This window comes from Oryzias latipes, chromosome 16, assembly GCF_053564925.1.
Source record: "Oryzias latipes strain Hd-rR chromosome 16, Olatipes_Hd-rR_3.1".
Lineage (NCBI taxonomy): Eukaryota > Metazoa > Chordata > Actinopteri > Beloniformes > Adrianichthyidae > Oryzias > Oryzias latipes.
In genome coordinates, this window is record NC_136252.1 from 19,289,614 (window position 1) to 19,312,445 (window position 22,832).

Below are 22,832 nucleotides of genomic sequence, written 5' to 3' on the forward strand. Positions count from 1 at the left end.
TGTGAATTTGAAAGTTAAGTCGCTGCATTTTACAGATTAGAAACTCACGCAAGTATTTACATTGATCCCACTGTAAGGATGTTTCCGATACAACTATTTCCAAGGGGGGGAGCGTACCAACCATTTTGGATGGTAAATCTTCTAAGAAATATCCTCATAGGAATGCTTCTTGGGCATTTTGAGCTTTGAATCAAACTCTTATCCCAACAACCAGAGAGAATTTTACTCACTGAATGCTGGAAAAAACCAAGCCCTGCTATGAACAGCTATACTGCCCCTTTACCCTTATTGGCTAATTCCAGTCTAGGTGTGACATCAGTGGTTCTACAATCTCCCGGGTCTGACTCTATCGATCAGATCTGGGGGGTTCTGTGGTAGTGTACTCCATGAACTTGGGTGGTGGGTTGTCGGCACTGTTTGTCTTGTCATCTTGTTTTTAAATTTTATTGTATTTTATGCACAGCACTTTGAGTGACATATGTTGTTGTAAAAGTGCTATATAAATAAAGGTTGATTTGATTTACAAATCTTCCAATGAACACAGGAAAAATCACAATTTCAACCTGTAACCCAAATAACCGGTTGAAAAAAAAGATGCAACGTTCTTCTAAAAATAAAGGGTGAATTGTTTTTTTTTTTACAATAAACCCTAAATTTCATGTTAAATACCATTCTGGCAAGAATTTAACTGACAAATATGACAAAAGGTCTCCTGTAAGGCACACAGTCTGGTCTCTTTTAGAAGTCCACTAGATGGGGAACGTCTTAACATTTAAGAATCTTAACATTACCTTTTTCATACAAAAAATCACAAAACTGGTAGAGGCAGTTTCCTAGGTTTATGGAAAATAATGAATTTGTAGTCCTGCTAAAGTCTCTCAATGAAAACATTCATTCTGACTGTCTGGACAACATTTCAATAACAAATTCAAACACAAAAACAATCAAATAAGCATTCCTGTTGCTGCATGCAAATCAAATCTCCTAGGGCACTTAAAGGCATCAAGGTCGCTAGAGTCAACAACAATCTTCAACAATCGACATGCAGTTCCAACACAGCCAGCGTGCAACAACAGACATGGAAACCTATACAACATCTGCGTACAACAAAGAACAGCCTATGAAGACACAGTCATATTACTAGCTTATACACTGTGGCTTAAACGGCTGTGTGCACTTCAAAGACATACTGAGCGACAAAATAAATTCCTTTTCTCCTTTCAGGAGTTGCCTAGCAATAACCTCAGCAGATGTATGTGGGACATTGGCAAAAGAGCATCTGAGACTGAAGTGAACACTACAGGCACGCTAGCTTCAAAAGTTTGGGTAAAATGGCTTTTACAAAATCTATTAAATATTACACTGTATTTTTAAATACTTTTTTCTGCAAAACTGACTTAGGTACATCACTGATAATAAGGCAAATTGTACATGCATTACAAAGAACCAATTACGCAACAGTAAATCATCAAAACCTGGGGGGGCATGCAGCTTAAATAAATCTGAGAACACAGATTACCTGTTACATTCAAGAACCCAATCTACATTCATTGAGGCAGCTGATGAGATGTCACAGTGAGTCTTTTGTGCTTTGCAAAGGCATTCCAATGGACAAACTAGACTAACACCCGTCTCTCTTTGGTTTGAACAGTTTTTTATGTCAAGGATGAATCGTTTTTTGGTTATATTCAAACAGAGACACCGCACCTCAAAAATAGACGAGTGGAAAAATACCTTCAGAAGCAGTAAGCTCAGCAGATGAAGCCAAGCTTCATATTTCATGTAAAGAATGATTTACTTTTTTCCTTGTGATGCTTTGCTGCGAACTACTTTATCATCAGATGACTCTTTGTTTGCTCTGCACCCTCGATCATCAGTGCAGTCAAACTTTGAACCCATTATGTTGTTTTTCACCGGCCTATCTTTTTCTGGGCGCTCCAGACTTTCACTGGTCTTAGCATCATCACTGGGCTCAGTATTCTGGCCTGGTTCGGGAAACAGACTGGACACTGAGGCTCTGTGGGTCCGCTCACGGGACAAACAGAGTTCCTGCCACTTCTCTCGGTTTGCCTCTATCCCATCCAACATTGGCTGTAGCTTCCTGTTGAGCTTTAGCAGTGCCTGGGGGAACCACATGAGAGTACAGACTGATTCCGCATTCCCAAAGGATGCTTTTTTAATCATGCTATTTTCTGAAATTTGTTATGATCATGAGGTATCTACCTGGTAAAGGGGTTTACAGATCCCATCAATCCATTCCAGCTGTAAGGCAGGCAGTTCATCCTTGCGATTACGGTCAAAGATGGCCTAGAGAAAAAAAAATCTTCAGTCATTCAATCCATCTGATGTACATAGCACACATGATAGAACAATTTAATACTGACTATGTTCAAGTTACTTATATAATTCCGTTTTAATTAAAAAAATGTCAAAACCTTACTTTAAGGACCTCTCTGATCGTCTTTTGGTCTCTTGTAAAAGTGTTCCCAGTGTTTTTTTTAATATGATTATGCTGTTTTTAGCCAAAATCAAAACACCTGTGTCGTTTACTAAGACAGAGTTTCTGCAGAGCGGCCGTAGCTCATGTAGAACAACCCCCCCCCCCCCTCCCCGTTACAGAGAGCTCTCTGTTTGCATGCTTTTCTGCTAACTTGCAGCCTTTGACACCCCCAACCCGGTGCAACAAAAACGGCGAGCAATAGTGGTGCTATCCAGCAGTACAGTTTTGAATCGGACAAGAAAAACCAAGACGTCCATGAATTTAGTTGTCTACAAGCCCGCGCATTGTGAAGACGCAGAGGAGGGAGCTTGTGGCCAGCTGAGCGTATTTTCTGTCACAAATACAATCTTTTTGAAACTGGTGGTTTTTCTGCGCCTGCATTTACACCAATTTGAATAAAAAAATATTCTGAAATGCAACTTTAAGCTTAATTTTCTTAATACATGACTTCCATCATGAGAAAAATTGCCATAAGAACATGTTAAAAACACAATTCTTATCTGAGTGGGTTTTTAAATGAAACCCTATGTGTACAATAGTAATCCAAACAAGAAATCTCAACAACCAAAAAGTGGTTTAGGATCATATATTTTGTCCAGGAACACCTTTAGATTAAAATATTCCAGAAAAAATGTGACGCGTTTTACTTACTGCTGGTGTTAATTTAAGCTCAGACCTCTCTCTGTCTCCTTGCTCAAAGAATTCACTTGTCACCAGCTCTGCAACCTGGGCACATCACATCCATGGAAAAAAAATGAACTTTTTAAAGTAAAAACCAGCAACCATGTTGCTCAAAGGGCTTTTCTAAATTTGGTCACTTTGTGTCGAATTTTTGTTTTTAGAACAGCAAGATATATAATCAGAAAGTGCTAAAAGAAAGAGGGGACACAAGATAAAATGACATTTCAATAAAAGAAAACTGAGAATCTTTACAGATAAACTTTTGTCCATTTTTTATGCCACAACACAATTCTCCGTGCAGCACAGACAGGGTTCATTTTTTTATGTTTGTACTGTTCCTTTTCTTCTGATTTGTAAAATGTTTACACCATTCCAACTAGTGTTTTCGTCTTTCTTGTGTGGTGGTGGTGGTGTTTTGTCAGTGTTAACAAGGCAGCACAAAGTGGGGCAGTAAGCTTCTTTAAGCTTTGCAAATAAATCCAACACGTCTCTGACTAAGAATAAGTAGATTGGAAAACTAAGTGGATTAGAAAACTAGCTGGGATTTACACAGTGACTTCCCAAACAACTGCCTTAATTGAGGTTTATTTAGAAAGCTTCAGGGGGATTACATCCTGAGCTTGCATAGGGGGACTTTAAAGCATTAATTAAGAAAAGCTTTTTTTCCTAAATTGGCTCCAAAGGTTTGGTTAAACTTCCTCTAATTAGCAGCTGTAATGTTTCAAAGAAACCACAAGTGTGTTTTTGCTGCTTAATTACATTTTTATCAGATGTTTGAATTAACATATTTTCATTCCTTTATCGCAAAATGACACTTTCCTAAATAAAACATTATGTTTCATGTGACCATTTACAGAAACGTGTGCAGATCTCGGCAGGTAGAAATCTTAGTGAGGATGACTCAAACCTGTTTGGAAATCTTCCAAGGTCGAGTGACAGCACCCAGATCACACGCTGTCATCAGCATGGACCTGTTGATGACAATGGAGCCTTTTTCTGTTCCTGTTGTGCATTTTAGAGTTAAACGGATTTTTATCTAGTTTTAGAACAAATGTAGAAACCTGAGTGCTTCTCTGTGTCCTTCATCTGTCCAACTGAATTCTCCAGACAAGACATACTCAAAGAACTTGGCCCGGCGCCTTTCAGTTCAAATAAAAAGTTTAAAAAGCACAAGATGGCACATAATACATTTTAATTATTTATATAGAGATTTGAATATTTAATTTTGATTTCTGATACATTTTCAGGTTTGTCTAAATATCTGTATAAGATTAAACACTTAACAAGTCATTAATTTCCAAAAGTCCACTTACTCAAAGTGCAAAGTGAGGTCAGTGGAGAGAATGGCCTGCTTCAATAGTTGCATCATGTTGCTGTACTCCTTCGAGCTGAGGTTTGCAAAGATGTTGTGACCCTGCATGCGAAAACACAATTAATTATAAACAGCAAAAGTTCGTACACAAAGGAAGGCATCGACATGAAAGGCAACCTCTTAAAAAACCTGGCTTGTGTAAAGACGTCGCACTCTGTAAGATGAAGCTCCCATTGGTCATTTTCTGCATCTTCCATTAGTGGAAATCAATACACAAACAAAATCCATGATCAAACTGACCCACACTATAGAGACAATACACCTCCTCCCAGTGAAACCAACACTAACTGCTTTTACAGCAGTTTTTGCAAACTGCTGTCCCACTTATGAAAATGCACTACAGCAGATCTATGCTACTCCAGTCTTAATTCCACCCTAGAAATATTTTATAAGTTCAATCATGCAAGAGCAGATTTTTTCCTTTGCGCGGTCAGTTTTCCCATTTTTCAGTTAATTTGTTTTTAATGCTTATTTAGACAGCTTAAAAGTGCAATTATGCGTCCAAACTGTCCAGCAGAGGGAGTCCCAGTGATCCTATATTAAAATGTATTTTAGTATAAAAAAGCTGCAGATTTTCACAATGCAATGTTAATGCAGGCAAACCATAGACTCAGAAAACCTTGAGCCAAATCTTATGCCTCAAGAAATGCTTCTTTACTTCTCAGTTAAAAAAGAGCACTCTCCAATAGATCGTGTTCCAAATCTTACCATTCTCAGTTTACAAGTGCTTCCTTAAGAACACTCATGAGATATAACAATGTAATAAATACAATAATGAATACAATACAATACAATAATGAATGTATTTAAAAATTAAAATAAACTCAAGATGGTCTGAACTGATTGGTAATAGGAGACAAATTCATTTATGTAGATAGCAGCAACTATAAAGTTGGTTAATTACAGTTCACTCATAACTTGGAGTTGGACTATAAAAATGAGATGATGGTGGGTGGAGCCCTTAAGCTTATCCATGAAAGAAAATCAAACAGTCAAATGTGTCTGAAATAAGATAAGGATGATATAAAAAAACAGATGTAAATGATACTATTTTTGAAGAGATTTTAAATCTCACTGTGACTAAAGACATGTTTTGTGTTTCTTTTGTTTAAATTTTTGCATATCAGAAACCAAGTTTGGGACTAGTTCACAATTTGTTCAGAAGTTGAATAAAACATCTCAATTAGCAAGAAAAAATCTGGTTTCGCATATGTATTCACATGAGTGATTTGCTAAATATAATTTATAGGTTTTATGATTGGTTATACGGTAATTTTGAAACCTGACGTCTGGGTCAAAGTTGGAACTTGAAGTTCACAGTATATCATTCTAGAGTTACATTTTGACTTCAAGCCTTATTGTATAAGAGAAAAATTATTATAGATGAATTTAACAAAAGAATTCTCTGTAATTTTTGAGGAGATCAGAAACCTAGTAACACATTTCATTCTTCCAGTTCTGTGCTGGCTAGAAGGGATTGAAACCTAAAATTACAAAATAAAAGTCATAAACTTTCCTCACTTTCACCTTCATCTTAAAGGAACAAAATGAAAAATTGGATATAAGTGTTTTAGTCCTGCATTCGTAACCCTTGTACTATCCTAGGCACTTTAACATTGGGACTTGGGTCATCTAGACCCACTAGACAGTGCTCTGAACCTTTTTTCTTCAATGATTTGTGATCTTCACTGGTGTCCATGGATTACATGAAATCTTTCCACCTTTATCCACCTTTGTCATGGTAGGGAGAACACGTCAATGTAAGGGTGGGGTCATCTAAAATAGCACAAGGGTTAAAACGCATTTGTTTTTTGTTTTTTTGCAGGAGAGATCAGTTTAGAATGAACTTTCTTTAATAAAGAAAAGCTGTTTACGTTCACACATCTTCCCATCCATTCCCCAGAGTTTCCCAGTATACCACATATTAACCACTGATTATCTCCACTGGAACCATTAACCCTAGGGCTATCTTAGATGACCCCACCCTTAAATTGACGTGTTCTCCCTACTATGACAAAGGTGGATAAAGGGAAAGAGGATTTCATGTTGTCCATGGACACCAGTGAGGTTCACAAATCATATAAGAAAAAAGGTTCAGCGCACTGTCTAGTGGGTCTAGATGACCCAAGTCCCAATGTTAAAGTGCCTAGGATAGCATAAGGGTTAAGATCGGGAGCTTAGAACTCAAAGGTCACCACAGAGAGAGTGGAGCAAATACTCTGGACGTCTATCTCACTTAAGTTTAACCCAAAAGTTTCAGAATCCATCTAGAGGTTTGGCCCAGTATTTGCCCACGTTGCTTCTGCTTGTCTTGATCAAATATGTGTTTAATTGGCTTTTGGCTTTTTAGATAAATGCTCATATGTTTTCATGCCTTCCTAAAGATATATATATAATGTTCTTGAGTTCTTTAATTTAAATTTGAGTTCTTTAATTGAGTTCTGTCTTTTTCTGTGATGATTTAGCAACAACAATTCACAGTCAAACATAGCAAAATGAATGTTGACAAACCACTGAAAACTTAGTCTTTGACATTATATTTGTCTTTTTATTTTTTTTGTTTTTAGTGCTTAAAGTCAGACAAAAGGGAATATTAATAGTTTTAGTCTGACCTCACTCTGCAAAATCATGACAGCGTGGTTGAAGTGATGATGCTCCAGGGTGGCTGAGGTCCCATAGAGCAGAGCGAGCGCAGAGCCAGTCCTGCAGACATAACACAGCAGTGAGTGGTACTGGCACAAGGGCGGTGTTGTTCCTACTGAAGTCCCTGAGATTTACTTGGCTTGAAACGCATTGTTGGTGCCTCGGTGGTCCAAGTCATGGCACAAACAGCCCACCATCAGAGCCAGGATCTCTGTGTCTGCAAGAACATCCTGGAAGTTGGGTGTCTGCAGAAATGAAAGACAAATGTCATTCTGTGCTGTGCTGTTTTTCTTTAATCAACATTGTTGTCTACTGGTATGGCATGGCAACGCTGAATGTTGTGCTTTTTTGTTTTTCATTTTTTAGAGCAATGTTCAATTGGCTGCAACAGACTGACAACCTGTTCAGGGTCTATCCTGCCTTCAGCCAACAGGTGCTGGGTTGGCTCCAGCAGCCCCATAAACCCGAAAGGGATTTAGCAGGTAGTAAAAATGGATGGATGAATGGATGGAAATCCAAATAAAAAGTAACGTTTTAGTCAGTTTAACTATCTAACTTCCTCTTTTGGGGTTCCCTCACGTCTATGTACCTTTTAGAGCGTTTGCATAGCATCCCTTAATGATTTTTTTGTTACCACTCCGACCTTAACCTTAAACTAAACAAATAAATATGACGTTTACTGTCTTAAGCTTACCTTTATCATGGTGAACATGCACTGCGACACATTGAAAGCATGTCTCCAGTTATGATAGGCAACAGTTCGATAGTTCTTCCTCACAGTCAGAAGCCAGCGACATAAAACCTACAAGCAAATGGTTAGATGACAAACTCATAACTTTGCTTTACCCACAAGGCAAATGCAGTACCAGCTCCAGATGCTCACCTCATAGTCAATTTTAAACTTCTGCACAACTCCCAGGTCCTGAAACATTCGGAGAGATGCAGTGATCATGGCATCATTGTCCAAGGAGAAGTCATTGAAATGAAACTCATCAATGCCCAGCTCGTTGCTCAGGGGGATCTTAGCAGCCTTGAGGGAAGAAGACCAAGCTGTCAATGAGCCAGTGCCACAGAGGGGTGGTGTACACAGCACACATGCTTTCCCAATTCATTTTTTTCATTAACGTTTTATTCCAGCTGATCTCTGTGGCTTCAGGCTGTGTGGTTTACCTTGAGTCGGTCAACTTCTACTTTGGAGCAGGTAGCATGGTAAGACAGCATCTGAAAAACCACAAGCCACACAGAACTGTGAAACTTCTGAGATACTGAGACCAAGATCTTGTCAAACTAAACAAAATCAAAGTTTCTCAGTGTTTGTTTTTTTTGTTTTTTTGTTTTTTTTGCTCATTTTGCCCCTTTAACACCCAAAGTTAATTTTTGCCTCACTATCTCATTCCAAGGGATAATGATTTTTGTGTGTGTGTGTGTTTTAAATGACATCTTATTTAAAAATAGCACAGCCGATGATGGGAGTATTGCTTTGATGGGAGCTGATCACACTAGAACATCCATTTATCATGAATTATTGAAATATTGAAATATTTATTGTAGAGAAGCAGAACTATGTTTTCTGAGGATAATGTGACTGCACACGTTAGGTAGCAGGTACTCGAACACAATGCAGCCGGAGACATTGTGGGGGGAAATTCTTTTGGGATTAGCATTAATTAGTCACACCAAACTCTGCACTTATGCATATTTTAAGATGATATGTACAAGTCTATCAGAAAACAGTTTTTCACAGTCCAATACAAATATGTGATCAATGTCAACGTTGTTTTTTATATGTAAAAAGCTTGGACATAAGGAAACAAAAATTATACCAAAAAAATGCTTACATCCAGAGCAACTGACTGTTTGGCCCAGGTCTTCTTCACCTGGTTGTACATCATTGTATTGTTGATGCCAAGTCCACAAAATATCACAAATGCCTGTGCATAGAAGACAAGAGATTTTTTTTCTCTCTAATGATTTAAAAAGGTTTGGGAGTCAGGCTGTAATGGTACCAGCTGACCTCAAATAGCCTCTGATCTGCATCATTAAATGTCTTCCTGTCCAACCGATTCAGAATTTGTGCAACTCCTGAAAGAAACAATATTTCAATTGAATATAAAAACGTACCTTTTTGTTCAGTGTTTTTAATTAACGTACCAATTATCTGATGAGTTCGATTCCAAATAGGGACACATAAGACAGATCTGATGTGAAACCCCGAAGCTTGATCTGCCTGTAAACATAAAGGTTGATTTTATATGGATTGTTTGGGCAAAATGTGTAATTGCAAAGACCTAAAATTCAGAACTTGTTGACTTGGGAGAAAAGATGAATGAATCTGCTAAAGATCTGGCAAACAAAAATGTCCACACCTCAGCATCAAAGCGTGGGTCCTGACAGACATCGCTAATGTTAACTGGCAGTCCAGTGGAGGCCACCAGCTCAGCAATGCTGTTATTGATTAGCCAGTCCGAGCAGGACAACTTTTCCATGCTGATTTAGGCAACAGACACAATAGAGACAAGTCAGCCAACGCTACAGGAATTAATTGGTAAGTTGCTTTATTTAGAGTGTAACTAGTTTTGTTGTGAAGGAATTTATCACTGAGTTTTAGTGTTACCCTCTTTATTTCTTTGTTTTATTTTAGTGTGATGATTGCATAGAAACCTTAAAAGTCTCTTCTACCTGATATCCCGGTCTATGTTGCACAAGGGAGACATGAGCTCAAACGTCTTAGAGAATTTCACAACCTGTGACATGATCACAAAAATATGAATAAACAACTCGTTTGATTGGGTGGCTTTCATTAAACACAACTGAGGATGAAAATGTGAAAAAAGAACTATTGAAAAAAAGATCTCACCGGTGAATCGATGTCCTCCAGGAGAAGTACAGAGCAGCGCTCACACTGCAGAAGTGTCAGCGCTCTCTGCATGATCTTCCTGACAATCTTCTCCAAGTCGGTCTGCTCTTCAAACAAGTCATTCACCACCTCTAACAAAGACTGTAGCAAAAGCAAAAATTGTTGTTATCAGCTGTGCTTATGATCCCCTCATTATTATATATATTGGATAGTGTCATTCAGATTCTTTTGGTGTGTTAGATATTGTTGCTGTCTGTGTATGCAGTCTTTTAGAATTTATAAACCTGCTTGTCGAACAGTAGACATTATTTTTAAATTACACAAGTTCTTACCCTACTTCTCTCATACTCTTTGCGAGACTCTGAAAACAACTTGGCATTGGAAATCGATATTCCACAGAATGGTAGATACATCTGCAGCACCTGAGCACAAGGCAAAAGAAAAAAAAACGTTTTGCTATAAAACTGTGTAATAACTGTTTAAAAGAACAAAAGGTCCAAAATTGTTTCATGATTATGGGAAAGCAAAAATGGAACCTCCACCAGATCATTCTTCTTTCCAAAGAATTAATATGGAGAAAAAGTCTTAGTCGGACATCAAAGTCCCTGAAATATCTGGAAAAGCGTTTCTTTTTCTTATTTTTTATGTATTTCTTGCTCAAATCCAATTTGTATTTAATTTACTTTAGCATTAATTAGCATTCATTTTTTGCTTCTGTGTCTTTGAAGTTCTAAAAGAAATACATTCTGTAAATCACAAGAAACGTGATTGCTTAACATCGAAAGAGAGCAGTTTCACAAAGAAATAATTTTCTCTAATTTTGTTCTGCCACCTTGTGGATAAACATTTACTAACATAGCTGAACTAAAAATATTTGTGAACACAACATTTTTTTTCAATGGCTTTTCCCCCTTTTTAATTAAAAAAACATGAACATGCAAATGAACATATATCTTTTGCTTTACTTTATTTTGCATGCATACGGTCTAACATTTTGTTATTAATTAACTGGGAGAAGTCCACTGCATTTATATGGAGCCACAGAATTAATGTGTGCACTTTGTGTAAAACATATTTTATGGAAGAGGATCAGGAAACCAATATTGATCTCTATTTTTATCTATTTTTGAGGCAAGAATTTAAAGATTTTAGCTGACTAACTCAGGTTCTGTGTGATTTCAGATAGTGCACACAATGCAATCCAATTTCAACCTCTTTCAAAAAGCCCTTTATGGTACACACCTGACTATAATGACACAAAATAGCTCAATTTTGCGGTTGTGGCTATATGGTTCAGTGCCAGAGCCTTGTACCTTCTCATCGTCTTCATTGAAAGGGATTCCCATGGGGTTTTTGTTGATTGCTTGAACAACGCCAATGACTTCTCCATCGCTGTTGCAGATGGCCATGCAGAGGATGGTCTGAGTCTTGTAGCCAGTTAACTTGTCAATCTCATCACTGAAACGGTGGTCCTGAAAACAAACAGACACTTGTTAGATGTTAATGTATTGCCACATATTGCAGATGGGGCATCATCATTTAGATTGTGAGCACCTTTTCATGGGTAGTTGTGCAAAAAACAGTTTTTATTATAGAAAAGAAAGCATGATGGGTTGCTTCTTGCTGGCCTATTTCTATTGGCCTTCTGAAATATGTTGCCTAAGTCAGCCCACTTGCCCAGGGCCAGGAGATAATGATGTTGTGCCCAGAGACACTTATGGGAAAGTCATTAATTTCCCCTAAAACTGAGTTTTTCCATTTGACCGAAGGATTCTGTTCTAAAGGGTCAAATAGAGTTTTGCGCCAAAGGAATAACAGCTTTCTTTTTTTCTTCTTCCTTTTTCCAAAACGCAAACATCTGCGCAGCAGCTTTTTGTTTGATCACCCAAACTAAAAAAAACACGTTTTACCTCATATGCATTAGAGATGTTTACAGTCTCTCCATGCTCTGCTACATATCCAATGATGCCTTTCCCCCACGGCACTTGCACTTCATTAGAGTCAACAGTGCTGGATGATGGTCTTACTGTAGTGCCGGAGTGCACATCAAAGAATTTGGACACTAAGGTCCTCTTGTGAGCGGGTCCCTCAACGAGGAAAAGCGAGCACCTGTCAGCATCCACTAGGATGCACACGTTAATCAGGATTTTATAACTCAGGTTGGTCAGGTCCAGTTCGTTTGATATATCTTTTACCAACTCCAAGAAAAACTCCCTTTCGTTGGTTTCTTTCAGTCTGTATTTGTAGTCAATAGCGCTGGAGGCGTACTGAGGCACGTTGACCCTTGATTCCAGCAGTGCGCTCAAGATGTGCGCGGTGGTTGGAGGCAGGGAGCTGGCTTTACGCAGGAGCGCGCGGCGCCTCATGCTCGACTGGGACTCGTGTTCGCTCAGGCTCACGTGCTCGTCGTATGTGCGGTGCGCAGTGGTGGCTTTGGAGCGCGCAAAGTTCCGTCGCAGCTCCATGTGGGAAGATCTGCGCCGGAGTCCGTCGGTGTTGTTGGTGGGCCAAAGTGGGTCTAGAGCGGCGCCTCTCTTCTCCTCCGCCGTGGACACTTTGGACGGTTGGTGATCCTTCAACCACCTGCTCACCTGATCGCATTTCGCTCTTCGCACCAGGTATTCCTCAAACAGATCCGGATGGCAGTCCAAGAATGCCTCCACATCCGAGAAATCAAACGCTGTCATGGTGATATCTTCAAAACACGAGTTACTGGAGGACAGAGTGATGAGCCTATGTTCTCACAGGGCAGAAGACAAGTCCCTATAGCACTCTTCCATTTTATCCATCTCTTCGATCAAATACTGGAAAGAAAATCTTAGTGGAACTCAACTGAGATGAGCATGTGCAAGACGTGGATTTCTGTGGAACACTATGCAGAAGTGTGGAAAAATGCGGCGCTTTTATATTCATCCTGGAAACTGAAAAAAAAAACACGGTCTCTCTCTCTTATACACGCGCGCGCGCACGCACACATACACACTAAAGTACAGGGCAGGTCTTTATTGCCTTTCTTTTCAATGGAAAAATGTTGTTGATGTTTCATTAAGCCTAAGCCCCACTTCTAAATCCGGCAGATAAATAAAATTTCACCTGCAGAAACACATTGAATAAAAAACTAAACAAAATGCTATAGACACACATACTGATGGTTCTCTGCTGCTTTATGAAAAGCTCTGAATAACTCAAGGGCGCTTGCCTCCCTGCAAGCAGAATGTGACTGAACAGACAAAGAAGCAACATCAAAACACTAAAAGGGAAAGTTTTCACCAAAATGTATCAGGAGAAAAAAAAATTCTTCGAGGAATGTGATTTACCTCAACATGTTACCCAAAAAAATAGATTTTTTGAAGAACATGTGTGCCCTTGGAGTGACACGTGCAGACAGTTTTCATGCCAGCACACAACAGTGTAGCTTCTCTTAGAAATTTGCGTGGGTTTTTTTGTGTAAATCATTCAATTAATTAATTATTCTCAAAAGCCTTGAGCCAAGAGTGAGTTCACAGATTTGGCTTTCGTTCTTTCACTCTCAGCACGTGAAAAAAAACAGTTAGATGTCTTCATAAAGGCTTTCAAGATGCTTGTTGCCCACCAGAGTAGTTGGATCACCCAACTGGGTCGTGCTGGCAGGTTATTCCCTGACCAACAACAACAGGAAAACAAAAGAAAGACATTTTGTGTTATTTTTTAAATGCACATATTTAAAAAACGTACTTTTAGATGCCTTTGAGCTTTTAACCATCTGCTTTTTAGTGAGGATGTGTGTGTTAAACTCCGAAGTTTCTTAGAGCTCCCAGGCCCGATATGTTCATCTACAAAGTTGCACACGGCAAACTGAAGGGTTGCATTTTTTTTCTCTCACAGAGAAGCATGAATCACATTTCAGGAGATAACTGGAGCTTGATGGAACACTCAGCAAGCACAGACAGTTGAATCCCCGCTGATGTGTGAAATGCTGTGGAGGTAAATCATCTGCATCTGTGCTGAAACTGATTATAAGGGATATTGCTACGGGCTGCAGCACATTTGTAATGCAGCAGCAGAAAAGTAATCCATTCAGCTGCGTCCCTGATGGGGCCGAGCAGTGTAATTGGTTACTGGACTTAGCTTAGGCCACTTGATAGAACTTCGCTGTTTTTGCTGATACTTCGGACAAAGCCTCTTGAGGATCCCAATTAAAAAGCCGAATACAAAATATGGGTCTTGTGGGTTAGCAAACACAGCGAGCTTTGCTGCTTGGAAACCAGTCTGTGTCATGTTGAGGGGGAATAGTTTGCATTCATTATATGTGCTGGTGTGGTCCTTTCATTTTTAAAGATTTAAAGGAGCACATCAGGTTTGTTTATCTGTTTCAAATTCTCCAAATTATATCAACCTACCTGTTTCATTGCTGCTAAAGCTTTCTGAGCCTCTAAAGAACTCCTAAATCCCTTTGTGATGCCTGATTTGAGCTGTCAAGGGTTTTAATGTCAACCCAGCCCCACAAATAAAATGTGTTTTCCCAAAACAGATAGGATATATCTGTATTTTTACTGGAAAATACAACAATTAGCTTTGATAGAATTAATGTCAAAGTATAAATTTGGTGATGTTGTTTGTGAAATGTTTTCACGGATCTGTAATGTTGCCAGATTTTGATTCAATTTGCTGCTGGGTGCAAGGATTTGCTTAAATCAGTTTTTATTTTTATTATTTTGTATTTCTTGTACTTATCTTAGATTGTTTGGTTAGTAAACTAAGCAAGTTTAGATTTTTTTCTTTGATAACCTCATCTCAGAAATTCTTTCAGGACCAATAAAATAAATACAATTCTAAATCAAAAGTCATGTTATTTAAATATAAAATACCATAGATTAATCTGACACAGTTTTTTTAATGTTTCAAATTTATTTTATATCTCCACTTCCACAAATCAAATGACAGATGAGAAGAAAAAAGTTGTGAGAATGGCAGCACCATGGACAGCTCCTATCTGTGAAAGCATCTACTAAACAGGAGAAGAAGATGTTCCACAAAATGAGCACAAGCTTTGCTCCTTATTACGATGACAGGATGATTGTTGGAGAGAGAGAAAAAAGTTATTCCTTTGACTTTTATACTCAAACAAAGTTTTCAGCATCTATGGGCACACAGCCAGTGACTCTGTAATATATTGCTTGGAAGTAGGGACAATGAAATAGGACTCCTGTAGCCAAGTACCAGCCACACACAGCTTGTATCTAGTGTCAGTGTGTGCTGGTCAGAGCAAGCTAGATTGTCATTTCACTTCATGGTTGGTTGAATGACTGCAATAAGCTGCGAACGTGTTATATCATCAGATCCACATATGATGACAGGATGAGGCAGTCCGGAGCAGTGATTACAAAATCTAATGTAGTAGAAAAAACCTTATACGCTCATGCAGATTAAAATGAAAATGCTTACACTTGGTGGGATCCTCCTTTAGTGAACGATGAGTAAGGAGTCTGTTTCCTCCTTTCAAAGATACAAAAGCATTCTGCTGACACGGTGTGCTGCAGGTGGGATAGGGTGTCAGGCACACGATCCGGTTACTTGTCTTAACAAGGCCATTTCAGTTGTTCCTTCTATGTAAGTCTCAAACTGCTCAGAGATGAGGAAGTCCTCATCAGGCAAAAACAGCCTCAAATTCAACAATCAGAGCTTCTGAAACAGGACAGCAAAAGAGAACAATTCAGATTTTTTTCTTTCATTAGAGTTTTTCTTTCATATTTTGTATACTTTGTGTTTTTAAGCACTCTATGACTCATGTGACTTGTTCTGCTTTTGTTTGTCTACGTGGAGCTGACAACCTCCCAACCTGGATTTTCAGCTCATTCTTGCTTGGAGTAAGGAGTTCCCACTCATTATCACATAAATAAAAAGGTAAAGAAGTAGAATTATGTTCTTGTTTTACCTTTACAGCCAAATGGACCACCAACAACATCACGACTGGCCCAGCAGAAAAAAAAGCACTGATCGCCTCAATGACCAACTGTAGGTTCATTTATTTTGTTTCTGTTAAAATTCTCAAAATGTTATTGGGTGAAAACAAACTAATTACTTCTTTTTTTTTTTTTACAAGCATACCAAAACCGACTGAAGTCAATGTAGCGTGAGTTTATTTGTTGTAAATATGTAAACATAAACTGTGCTCTGCTCTTGTGCTTTTCTGTTTTTGTTCTGTATAAATTTATACCCACTGACTGCTTTTTTCAGAGATAAAATGAGGAGATCTGTCACTCTAAAGGAGCACCCCTATTCATCGCACATGTCTCGGTTTGCCGTCTTTCCATCTTTCCTTTCCTCTGAGGACCCAGATTCACGGTTTAGATCAACTTCTCAAGCCATTCTTGATTCCTGTGTCCCAAACAGAGTTGAGAATGTGATTCTGCTCAGCAAGACTAAAGGTAAGACAGTTAAAGAAATGAGGATATGGTTTTTGTGGGTCAAAAGATGTGTGTGTGTTTTTCTTTAGATAATTTACACACTCTTCTTAATTTTTTGGAAAATTTTAATCTGTGTCCCCCCTTTTTGTTAATATCGGGTCTTATTTTTGCTTTTTTATATGTGTGGATTGTATTTTCCTTGTCATGCTTTTGTCATTTTTAAGAGTCAATGTGTAGTTTTACAATTCTGGAACAGCTTCTTTCACTTTTGAGTTTACTCTGGATGTCTTTGTTGAGATGTAGTCTTTTTTAGGGGTTCTTTTAGTTCAGACTGAAGCAGGTGTCACAGTTGTTACACATTTGATGTGTCTTTAGCAGAATTTCAGACATATTTGTCTCATTTTGTTTTTGTCTTACATTTTTCGTGGATACATTTTGTAGGTGGTTAAGGATATCAACTGGTGTTTTCACACAATACACTATTCATGCTTTCAGGTAATCCCTACAGACACGAGATCATGGAAGCACCAGTAAAGACCAAAAAGTTGTCGAAAAGAGAAAATGACTCATTGGATGTAAGTAAGCAATGACCAAAAAGGCATAAAACCTTCTTAAGGTCAAGAGAAATTAAACATAAATTTTGGTTTATAATGCTCCTCCAGTATACAAAACTCAAAAAAGGGGAAAGTCAAGTTTTCTTCTCCAGTTCCACAAAGCCAGTCTTCCCCAGCCCTAAACAGCATGACTGGTATTTGTCAAAGACTACAAAGAACATGCTTCAAAGCTTGCAGAACAAACTTTGGTGCACATCCTATCAAGTGGACTATACAGGTAAAGGAAACAGAAAAAAAAAAAACATGAACTCTAACTAATCATATCTTACATTTTTATTTTTAAAAATAATTTTCTGCTAATTTCTTTATTTTAATTATTTTATTTTAGGTAAACTGCCAGCAAATCATGGGAAACTGGTACATTTCAATGAAAATACAAGCAACATCAATGGAATCAATCCATTCTCTACTTCATTGGTAAGTGTTTTTTTTTAGTTACAACAGGAAAGAGCAAGAAGTAAAAGAAAAATAATTATTTCCTCATAATAATTTTTCATTTAAATGTTCCAGGTAAAAAGCTCATTTCCCATGTCTCCTCCCTCAAACGCAAAACCAAGGAACATCTCGAACATCAGTCCCACCAAATCTGGACCGAGAGACATTTCTCCAACTCCAAATCAAAACACCAGTGTAATGAGCCAGCATGGCTCACAAGAGATCACATCTATCCATGATGATGTGCCATTTCCAAACCAAATAGGTCACAGACAAGTACAGCGCAGAACTTGCTGCACAGAGGAACAGCACTCTGAGCTTTTCCCGGAGATCCCACACAAACACCGAGCTCAGAACAAAAGCCCTGCCCATGAGGGCAGGCATAAAGAAGACCGGTTTGATGAAAATCTCATACAAGAATCCAAGTCACAGAGAAGCCAAGAGGGTCATGCTGCTCAGAGCACAGACGCAGAGTGGTGCTGTCAGCCAGTTTCATCCAAAAACAGAAGCTCTCATGTTGACTTTTTATCTGGATGGTCTTCAGAGGAGGAGATGACTGAGCGCAGAGAACTGCGACACAGTGTTTCCAGTCCATGCAGCTTTCCTTCTGTCCTGCAAAGAACTGGCTCAGGGAATAAACCCAGGCCTTTGGCCGGCGCTAGTTCAACTGTGAGCCTTCTGGAGCTTCAGAATTCATTCAGCAAGTCTGAAGCGCATCGAAATTTCAACAGCTCTGTCACTCGTACTGTCATGAACCTCAGAGACAATGTGACCAGTGGAAAGAAACACAACTTCTATGGGATCAACTGTAATTTAATACATGGATAATACTCTAAGTCAGGATTTTCATTTTTTCTCTAATGTTCTGAAGCTGATCGGAGATGTCATTGTGTTTGCATCCCTCTGTGTTGACTGCTGTCACAGCTACTGCTGGACTGAAATCCAGGTAGTAGAAGCGCTAAGGTTTGAAATATCTGGAGCAGGTTTTTTGCAAGAAACTTGTTCTTAACGCTGTCTTTCAACAAAAGTAGCTTCTTGGTGACCTTCATCAAGATGGCTCGGTTTGGCTGGACATTCATTCTCTGCTTTTGAAAGATGTGAAAAGCTGTACTTTCTTTCAATACCAGAACTTTACCTCAAAATAATGCTGTCTGACAAATGCAAGGACAAGAGTCTGAACCTCATTTCTTGTTTTCTATGACCAAATAAAGATACAGATGTCTGGACATCCCAAAAAGTCAAACTTAATATATGCCACAAATACAAATAACTGGATTTATAGACTCAGTCAAATATCAATGCCCTAAGTTTCTATATCTAAGTGTGCTCATTAAGGCCTGTAGAGGCTGTTCTGCAGCTTTTTTTACTTTACAATGCAGTGTTTTGTTTGTCTGTAAAAAGTAAATGAATTACTTTAAAAATAAATAAATTAAAACACCTCCAAGACTGCACCAAAATGGGTTTAAATCTTATATAAAGTATCTGCAAACATAAATATAAAACCTCTTAAGGCCTGATGACCTGACATATTTTCATCTCTAAAATCCTATTTTTTGGGTTTGTAAACATCTAAACTTAGACAGAAAACTTAGGTGGATGCCCAGTTTCTTTTATAGCTTTTACATTTTGAAGTTTTTATTTGAATGATTGAACAGAGTATAACATGGCACATTGTGTTTCATTGGTGCACCAGGTTTTAAAGCCTTTTGAAGGATATAAAAAGATCACTAATTAACTGTGTATGTATCAGCAAAGAACCAAAGAGAACCTCTCTTCTCGCATCTGTAAGAACAAGAAAGAAGCGGCCTACAATGCTTCCAGACATTTCAGTACACAAACATAAGACACACATAAGAATACTTGTCGGATTTGTAATAGTGTGCAATTCATTTTGATCAAAGCGATAGATTTACTGGGGAATAAAAACCTGCTTTTTTTTTGTTACTAAATGGTACAGAGTGTTCCTCAGAGGATTGCTTTCACTGCCTGTTTTTTGGAATCCAAACCTTTGTTTTACACGTAACCTTCTAGCTTTCAGTTATGGGGGGGGGGGGGGGGGGGGGGGGGGGATATGTTATTTTTTGGTTATTGCTGTTTGGATGAAAAGCTTCACCTGTTCCAAATTCCAGACTCTAAATCCTTCACCGGCAAGTAAAGAATTAAAGAAAAGAATACTGTATTTCTTTTAGAAAAAAAAGTAGTTTTGGTCATGTTTTTATTTAATTGCAAAAAAAAACAACACATTATGAATCTCAAGCCATTTTTAAGCAGTTTTTTTACATTTTATTTTGCTTCTCTACAAGAGACCTAATCTATGCAAACTATTAATCTACACATATGATTGCATTATTTTTAAATAAAACCCCACACATCAGTTTTGTTTTAGCCTTGTGATTTCCACTTAACCCGTGTGCTATCCTAGGCACTTTAACATTGGGAGTTGGGTCATCTAGACCCACTAGACAGTGCACTGAACCTTTTTTCTTCAATGATTTGTGATCTTCACTGGTTTCCATGGATTACATGAAATCTTTCCACCTTTATCCACCTTTGTCATGGTAGGGTGAACACATCAGTGTAAGGGTGGGGTCATAGGTTGGCACAAGGGTTAAACTTCACTAATTTTTCTGGCCCCAGCTGGAAACAGAGAGTAAACACATTATCCAGCAGGTGGCAGTATAGTGTCACATTCTGTAATTTATGAGGCTGACTTCTTTTTGGTTCGAGTTAACCTATTTAATATACACTGCAGCCCTCCGTCTATTTCTTTAAAAATATAAAAATCACGGTTATCAGTTTTATAATCATGTCACTTTTAAATAATAGGCGCCATTGCATTTATTTAATTCAATGTTAGATTTAAAACGAATACATATTCCTGTTTTGTTGTGCTTTTCCGTCAGTGTTTTACCTGGTTGCGTAAGTCCCGCCTCTTTTAGCAAAACCAAATAGAAAGCTGCATTCTGATTGGACACGCCTTTGAATCGGTCACGTGGTGCCCCCTCCCCTATCAGCCGCATAGAAGAATTGATGCTGCATACATCTGCGTGTCACGCGCAAGAAAGGACCTGTTTCTGTTTATCACTTTCACTTAGGCATTTCATTTTTAGCAGACAAATCATCATCCGGCTACTCTGAGATTCGTAACTTAAGGTAAGTTGTTAGCTTTACTCTGATAAAAGTACGTTTTTAATCAATTGGGAAACTTATTCTGCTGTTTTTATTTGTCTAGTTTGCACTTCAAAGTAAAAGCAGGAAAATATTTAGGTCTTACATTACATCTTTTAAAATTGAACAAATTAAAAGTAGAGTAAGTTTAGTTCTTTCTTATTCTTAGCTCTTTTACATTTACAAATACAAACACAACACCAAACTAGATCATTTTGGTCTCCATAGTAACTTTACTTTTCCTCCAAACAGATGAAGCCAGAGACTGGATAGACCAGTTTTTCTATCTTAACTGGGTTTACAGTAAGTGTGATGCCTTCTCTGGTTTTTGGGCTAAAACTCAGTGAAGATCTTGTTTGGCTCCCTCAGAGCAGATGTACACGAGTGGGAACGTGAATCCAGATTTTATCAGCATCTGAATTCAGTCTCTGAATGCAGAAACAGGGTTATGGTTTTTAATATCAATATCACTTTAATAGAGTATTTTATTTGACATTAGAAAACCTGGAGATCTCTTGTAGCTTGTGGGTATGTGTCAACGGTACAGCAGAAGCAGCTTGTGTTTGTTCAAACATGTTGGACGTTCATTTCATGTTTCTAAGAATTTCCATGAAGTGATGTCTAAGGAGGGTGGAGTGCATGCTTAGATTGGTATGCAAGCAATGAAAAAGACTGAATTATATCAACCAATGCATGTCCTTAAAGTTGGATTTGTCAAACACAGAAGTAGGAGTGTTGTGTGTTGAACACTTGTGCTTGAAGTTGTGAGATTGAGTTGAGCTCACAGCTGCTTTCTCTGGTGGATTATTTGCCACCCTGGAGGTTTCTCTGTTCCCATTTCAGGTGTGTCCCCATCGAGCACAGAGGGACTGAATCTGTAGAATGTAGCAGCAGCAGGACAGGAAAAAACACTTTTTGGTGGGTGCATTTGTGAAAACATCAATGCAATGGATTGCATGACCTGCGCTGTTGGTGTTGACATGCCCTGCCTGGAATCTATTGGGAGTTCACAACAATTTTGGAGCCATCTCAAAAATTGCAGGGACAGCATCTGCAGCTTTTTGTTATAAAACACATCTGCTGTGTATGGCATTGATCCTGTAATATCACATTTCAGATTATTGCTTAGTCTATTCAGCGCAATGATATCTCAAACTCAATGATCTGCATGCATCTCTAAATACAGATGAGATAGAAGATGACATAGTCAATGATCTCTGATACTCTTCATACAGTTTACACTTAAAAGTACATAAAAACACTTGTTGTGGCATGTTTGATCTTCATCTGATCAGAAAGAGCTTATATGAAGAAGAGAGACTATTTAAAGATCATTTTTGCAAGTCACGTCAAACGCCTGGAAAAGCCTTTGGAGTAACATCTAAACTGTGATTACATTTAATTAATAAGATCAACACCACCTGCTTTGTCTCTAATTGTTGTCTAGATTGATGGAAGTGGGAAATTTAAAAGGCATCCTGCTGTCTCCGTCTGCTTCCACCAGGCGTCACAGACACTGATTTCATAACTCTCACTGATTGCCAGATATTTTCATGAAATTTTAACAAGGGTGGGGTTGGCACAATTTGCCTTAAAGAAATGGGAGGAGGAAGCATAATGTAATGTTTTTCCATAACTCTTCTTGCAGTCATTTGCTCAATATGTTGACGAGAATTTTTAAAAATTCTTCCTACACATTAATATCAATAATTTATTATTATAAATATGATTAATTATTCTATACAAGTTTTTGCTTATTGCCTTTATCTTTTCATCTTCTACTTGCTTACTGTTCGTTTTTTTATTTGTTATGCTAATAAAATACTTTTTTTTTCTTTTTATAAGCATTGTTTTTATCAGGCATTAACTAAAATGGTAAGAAATGTAAAATAAGTGATTGATAAATGCTATTTTATTTAAAGAAAACATGTCATTTACAGCACTCACACACAAAAAATAAAATGATAAAACCACTAAATAAATAAATAAATAAAGATGGCTTATTTGCTTCCATCTCTCACACAGTTTTCAAAGAGATTCATGGAATGGATGTACTTTTCCTGTTAGAAGTCAAAAACAAAACTTTGGTGTGGAAAGCCATAATTATCCTAAAGTTTTCTACAGAATTTTTTGTTTTCATTTTGTTTGTTTTTTTGTTTGCTTGGCCCTGGTACAG

At 38.0% G+C, this 22,832-nt stretch overlaps 3 protein-coding genes across 6 annotated transcripts in view; 2 read left to right on the forward strand and 1 right to left on the reverse strand.

Annotated features, from left to right (window-relative positions):
* Nucleotides 1-823: 823 nt before the first annotated feature.
* pde11al (phosphodiesterase 11a, like) lies at nucleotides 824-12,929 on the reverse strand. The gene is made up of 20 exons (XM_020710130.3): nucleotides 11,964-12,929; nucleotides 11,367-11,525; nucleotides 10,386-10,475; nucleotides 10,054-10,194; nucleotides 9,876-9,940; nucleotides 9,563-9,683; nucleotides 9,348-9,423; nucleotides 9,211-9,278; nucleotides 9,035-9,127; nucleotides 8,367-8,417; nucleotides 8,080-8,226; nucleotides 7,891-7,998; nucleotides 7,332-7,441; nucleotides 7,166-7,256; nucleotides 4,495-4,595; nucleotides 4,243-4,320; nucleotides 4,089-4,152; nucleotides 3,152-3,226; nucleotides 2,224-2,307; nucleotides 824-2,121 (listed from the first exon to the last, which is right to left on the reverse strand). Exons 1-20 carry the CDS (start codon nucleotides 12,738-12,740, stop codon nucleotides 1,795-1,797), a joined length of 2,826 nt encoding a protein of 941 aa, XP_020565789.1. The 5' UTR covers nucleotides 12,741-12,929; the 3' UTR covers nucleotides 824-1,794.
* Nucleotides 12,930-13,914: 985 nt separating this feature from the next.
* spmip4 (sperm microtubule inner protein 4) lies at nucleotides 13,915-18,725 on the forward strand. 2 transcript variants are annotated; one of them, XM_078932800.1, is made up of 9 exons: nucleotides 13,915-14,016; nucleotides 15,856-15,899; nucleotides 15,976-16,047; nucleotides 16,136-16,165; nucleotides 16,270-16,460; nucleotides 16,935-17,014; nucleotides 17,102-17,270; nucleotides 17,382-17,470; nucleotides 17,564-18,725. In XM_078932800.1, the coding sequence occupies exons 3-9, from the start codon at nucleotides 15,980-15,982 to the stop codon at nucleotides 18,314-18,316; spliced, it is 1,380 nt and encodes a 459-aa protein (XP_078788926.1). In that variant the 5' UTR covers nucleotides 13,915-14,016; nucleotides 15,856-15,899; nucleotides 15,976-15,979; the 3' UTR covers nucleotides 18,317-18,725. The 2 variants fall into 2 exon arrangements, with proteins under 2 accessions (XP_078788926.1, XP_023820306.1); XM_023964538.2 differs by lacking the exon at nucleotides 13,915-14,016 and having other exon boundaries at nucleotides 15,760-15,899.
* A 1,773-nt stretch (nucleotides 18,726-20,498) lies between these two features.
* osbpl3b (oxysterol binding protein-like 3b) overlaps nucleotides 20,499-22,832 on the forward strand; it is a 28,515-nt gene continuing 26,181 nt past the window's right edge. Inside the window, exons 1-2 of one of the 3 annotated variants that reach the window (XM_011485174.3) lie at nucleotides 20,508-20,641; nucleotides 20,909-20,959. The gene's annotated coding sequence lies outside the window, so the exon portion shown is untranslated. Of the gene's footprint in view, nucleotides 20,642-20,908; nucleotides 20,960-22,832 lie in introns of all 3 variants that reach the window. The other 2 variants (XM_078932801.1, XM_078932802.1) reach the window with 2 other exon arrangements.

What these genes read in the sequence shown, in the direction of transcription:
- pde11al (XM_020710130.3), bottom strand. Translation starts at nt 12,740, where the DNA reads ATGACAGCGTTTGATTTCTCGGATGTGGAGGCATTCTTGGACTGCCAT. An exon ending in TGGAGGACATCGATTCACCG is followed by an intron (nt 9,941 to 10,053) that starts GTGAGATCTTTT and finishes ATCATGTCACAG; the next exon opens with GTTGTGAAATTCTCTAAGAC. An exon ending in GACCTCACTTTGCACTTTGA is followed by an intron (nt 4,321 to 4,494) that starts GTAAGTGGACTT and finishes TTGAACTGAAAG; the next exon opens with GCGCCGGGCCAAGTTCTTTG.
- spmip4 (XM_078932800.1), top strand. Translation starts at nt 15,980, where the DNA reads ATGGACCACCAACAACATCACGACTGGCCCAGCAGAAAAAAAAGCACT. An exon ending in GATCGCCTCAATGACCAACT is followed by an intron (nt 16,048 to 16,135) that starts GTAGGTTCATTT and finishes TTTTTTTACAAG; the next exon opens with CATACCAAAACCGACTGAAG. An exon ending in CTATCAAGTGGACTATACAG is followed by an intron (nt 17,271 to 17,381) that starts GTAAAGGAAACA and finishes ATTTTATTTTAG; the next exon opens with GTAAACTGCCAGCAAATCAT.